This window comes from Vigna unguiculata, chromosome 1 (genome assembly GCF_004118075.2).
Source record: "Vigna unguiculata cultivar IT97K-499-35 chromosome 1, ASM411807v1, whole genome shotgun sequence".
In the NCBI taxonomy this organism is placed as follows: Eukaryota; Viridiplantae; Streptophyta; class Magnoliopsida; order Fabales; family Fabaceae; genus Vigna; species Vigna unguiculata.
The window spans coordinates 5,715,177-5,719,342 of record NC_040279.1 but is presented as its reverse complement, the minus strand read 5'-3'; the positions used below and the strand labels follow the sequence as shown (position 1 = coordinate 5,719,342).

At 39.3% G+C, this 4,166-nt stretch overlaps 1 protein-coding gene across 1 annotated transcript; it reads right to left on the bottom strand.

The window, feature by feature from the left end:
- LOC114175644 (thioredoxin-like protein Clot) lies at window positions 1-1,245 on the bottom strand. Its single transcript, XM_028060416.1, has 2 exons — window positions 991-1,245; window positions 1-464 (listed from the first exon to the last, which is right to left on the bottom strand). The coding sequence occupies exons 1-2, from the start codon at window positions 1,133-1,135 to the stop codon at window positions 211-213; spliced, it is 399 nt and encodes a 132-aa protein (XP_027916217.1). The 5' UTR covers window positions 1,136-1,245; the 3' UTR covers window positions 1-210.
- Between the last annotated feature and the right edge of the window lie 2,921 nt (window positions 1,246-4,166).

Sequence of the window (4,166 nt, the reverse complement as noted above, 5' to 3'; positions counted from 1 at the left end):
AAATCACAAGCAAATTGAAACACATTGTAAAAACCAAACACGGATTCATAGACTTTCCCTTGTCCGGTTACCATTGGTACTCATCCTTTAATATATTCTTTAGCAACAAAGTTATGAAGTATTAAGGGGATAAATTGCAGATAAAAGTGCAGCATACATTATTTAAACCATGTGATACCAACTAAGACACTCTGCTATGGCAATCATTTGTCACTTGTCAGCAACAAGAGCTTCAATTTTGCTTTCAACGTGAGCTTCATGATCCTCCAAGCGACCTTTGACTGTGTCATTCTCCCAACGGATCAATGTTGGCACCCCAGTGAGCTTGAACCTAGGATCCACCCTCCATGGATGCTGGGGGTTTCTCCATGTTGGTCTATCTCCAACATAAGCTCTCAAAAGTGCTATGTCATCAGATGAAGCCTCCAGCTTCTTGTAGATCACAGGTTCTGCTCTCACACAATCTAACAAGTAAAAGAAAAATATTAAAAAAAAAAGATATAGTCACACTTTATGTAGATCACAAGTTCAACTCTCACTATGTTCATGGATTTCTCTAGTTTATAGAAATCCCTCACCCTCCTCTCCATTTTCCCCAACCAAACACTCTGTAACTGTCACCAAATTCTAACAATATTATACTTCGTTTGGTAATTTACATTAACCACCATAGAGTAAAAGAAGTCAATTAAAGCATGCACAGAAAATTAATCGGTGAGAAGCTATTCTCAATACAGTTTTCCCCAATATTGACAGAAAAAAAAAAAAAAAAAACCATTCTTCCTTCACCCTTTTTTTGTGCTAGTTCAGCAAAGAATTCCCGTTGAAATTTTCAAATGCTCCATGAAATATAATTCAATTAGCGCAGCCAATCAACAAATTCACACTTTATGGCTATTAAATCAGAAGTTTTGAAGCAAAAAGTGTCGGATTTGAATATGGTGCAGGAGAAAGAAGAAAAAGGGCATGCATGGATAGAAACATAGATACCAGGGCACCAACTGAGAGAGGTGGCAGGGTCATTGTCAGCCAAGAAGAGGATGAGATTCGCCTTGTTTCCTGCAGCCTCTGATCGGAACTTCTCAAAAACACCATCAAAACTCGACACTGTTGCCTCCACCACCTTCAACGGCATTTTTTCTTTCTTCTCTGCTAACAACAGAAACACACCACAGAGTTTTCTGTCGGACTCTTCTTCGAAGTGTATGTGACCGACCAAAACTCCCCTTACGTTATTTATTTATATGTAACAAAATTAATAACTAGTAAATGGCATTGTGTGAGGTGCTGTAAATTAATTCCAAAATATTTAAATAGTTCCGGGTTTAATGCTAAGTTTGTTTTTAAAATTATACTATAATATAATAAAACAAAACAATCTTGTGAGACCTCATAAAAGTTTTTTCTTTTTTTCTATACCATTGTATAAATGATATAATTTTCTATACCTGATTTGGTGTTATTGATAAAAGAGAAGAAGTCTGGTGCTTTCTTAGCCTAATCCATTTCTTGAACCACCTCAATATATCCTTGGCATCTTTTCTATTATTATGTTTAGTATAGATATCAGTAGTTTCTAGATGATATTAGGATTGTAACGATATTCTATTATTTTATTTGATTTGTCTTTACTTTCAGGTTGTATATATTTTGCCCATATTGGGATAATCAATATAGACTTTTTCATCATTTTATATTGTCTTTGCATCTTTGTCCTTTTCTCTTTTATGGTATCAGAGCTCCCTCTTAGAGCTCTACTGATATCATTTTTCTGCTACCATGACCACTTCTATTTCTGCACTTGGGTCCCCTCACAGTGATAACGTTTCAGATCCATCACATTTTAATGACCCTAGCCAAAATCCATCAAGTCCTTTCTACATACACCCTAGTGAGAATCCCTCCTCTGTCTTAGTTTCTCCCGTCCTCTCCAATGGAAACTACCACTCTTGGTGTCGTTCCTTTCGCTTGGCTCTCACTTCCAAAAACAAAATGGGGTTCCTTACTAGGTATATTCCTCTTCCAAGTCTTAATGATCTTGCCTATCCTCCATGGGAGCGTTGCAACACACTGCTCATATCATGGTTCATCATTTTTGTCTCTCCTTCGATTGCACAAAGTATCATTTATTTGGATCATGTTGTTGATGTTTGAAATGACTTACATGAACGATATTCTCATAGTGACCTTTTGCGTATTATAGAGCTCTAGGAGGAAATTTAGGCCTTGAAGCAAGGATCCCTCACTGTCACAATTTTTTTTACTTCTCTTAAGGCATCTTGGGAAGAGCTTGATAATTTTTGTCCTCTTCCACCATGTGCTTGCCAAGCCTGTGTTTACCATCGATAGGACTTTATTATTCGGTTTCTCAAGGGTCTTGACGACATATTCAATGTTGTTCGTTCCCATATTTTATTAATGGACCCTCTACGTTTTGTTAATAGAGTCTTTTCCATGGTCATTCAAAATGAACGCCAACATGCTATTGTCGTTTCTCCTCTCGATGCGCCCAATGATTTTGCTAATAATGTTGTTTCCTCTTTTGCAAATGCCACTAATGTAGGTTCTTTTCATGGTAAACCTCGTAGTGGTGGAGGTGGTGGACCAAGCAGAGGAGGCGGTGGTGGTCAAACTGTAACGTCCTAGTCGAAAATTACTTTTTTTTTTAAGTAAAAGAAAATAAATTTAACAAAACAACCTCATTTATTTAGTACGATTTCCCAAAACGTGGGAAAATTTAAATCTTTAAGTTCAGCGCGCCAAACCAGAAAATATAATTCGCGGCAATACAATATTACAAGTATAATTTTCTATAAAACTATTACAATAGATCCATAGTCTGACAAAATAAACCAGTTAAAATCCCCAAGTGATCCCCACTCCGTCTCTATGCATCAGCCTGCTCACCTGCATCAACATCTGCTCCCATGTAACAAGTTACATGATCATCACCAAACACACACAGATAGGGTGAGCTCATTTAAATAAAACCAAACAAATATCATATTAAGTACATCATCTCAATATTATAACTCGGGTTAGTGTTTTTCCCTTTTTCCTTTAGTTCCTCACTTCCAACACTTGCATTAGACGTCTATCATTTCTATACTCTTTAGGTGAGATCAATGATCAATCTTTACTACACGAGTGTCTACTCGCCCCTCCGACTATAGGCCACCACCTAGTAGTCCACACGTGGGAATAATTTCGCCACGACATCTCACCGCAACACCAAGTGGAGTTCCCCAAAACGAACCTAAGTTCGTAGTTGTTCCCAAACTACCAAAAACTTTATCAGATGCACTGAAGAGGGCAATCATCCGAAACCTCGTCGTACGAGCCACAACTCGCACACTCCACTGACTTCCTAAACCACCAAGCTACAACCTAGAGTGGCCACGTGTTTCCCAATACAAGATACACTCGTAATTGGGCCCCCAGCCAAAGCATCGCCTCATGAACGCCACCTAAAGCCGTGTAGAAATCCTCCTCACGCGCCAACACTGCACCAAAACCGCCTGGCGCGCATCTCACGTTGCTCAGCGGAATTTGGTTCCAGACCGCCTGGCGGACATCTCACACCGCCAAGCATCAAGCTCCATACAGGAGCCCTGCCGCTCCGTCATCGCCTGTCGAACTCCACCCTGCCGCCAGGCGCCCCGCGTTGACAGTGACCACTGTCACTGTTTTGAGATCCCACCGCCTGGCGGCTCGCTCCATGCCACCAGGCGCCATACCGGTAGCGCACTAGTACTTGTTTTTGGCACTTTAAACAGGTCCCAAAGGACCCCCAATCATACAATGGATAAATTATAACACCAAAAATAGTTTTCCAAACATAAATCCATAACTAGATTACATCGCACCCATTCGGCATACTATCGAATCATTCATTATCATGCACACATACTCCCCTTCATTTACCAATTTAAAGATTCAACATGCACTCCACTTACTCCCAGCCTTATGATCACACAGTCTAATATTTATATAAACTCATGCCACCACAATTTGGTTGATATTATACATGTACTTTAATAACAACCCACAACCACAAAACCATGTATAGAGGAAAATTGCACCATCCATACCATAATACACAAAATCCATCTCACTCTTACCAAATTAGCATACATTCTGAATTTAACTTATCATATGCAACCAAA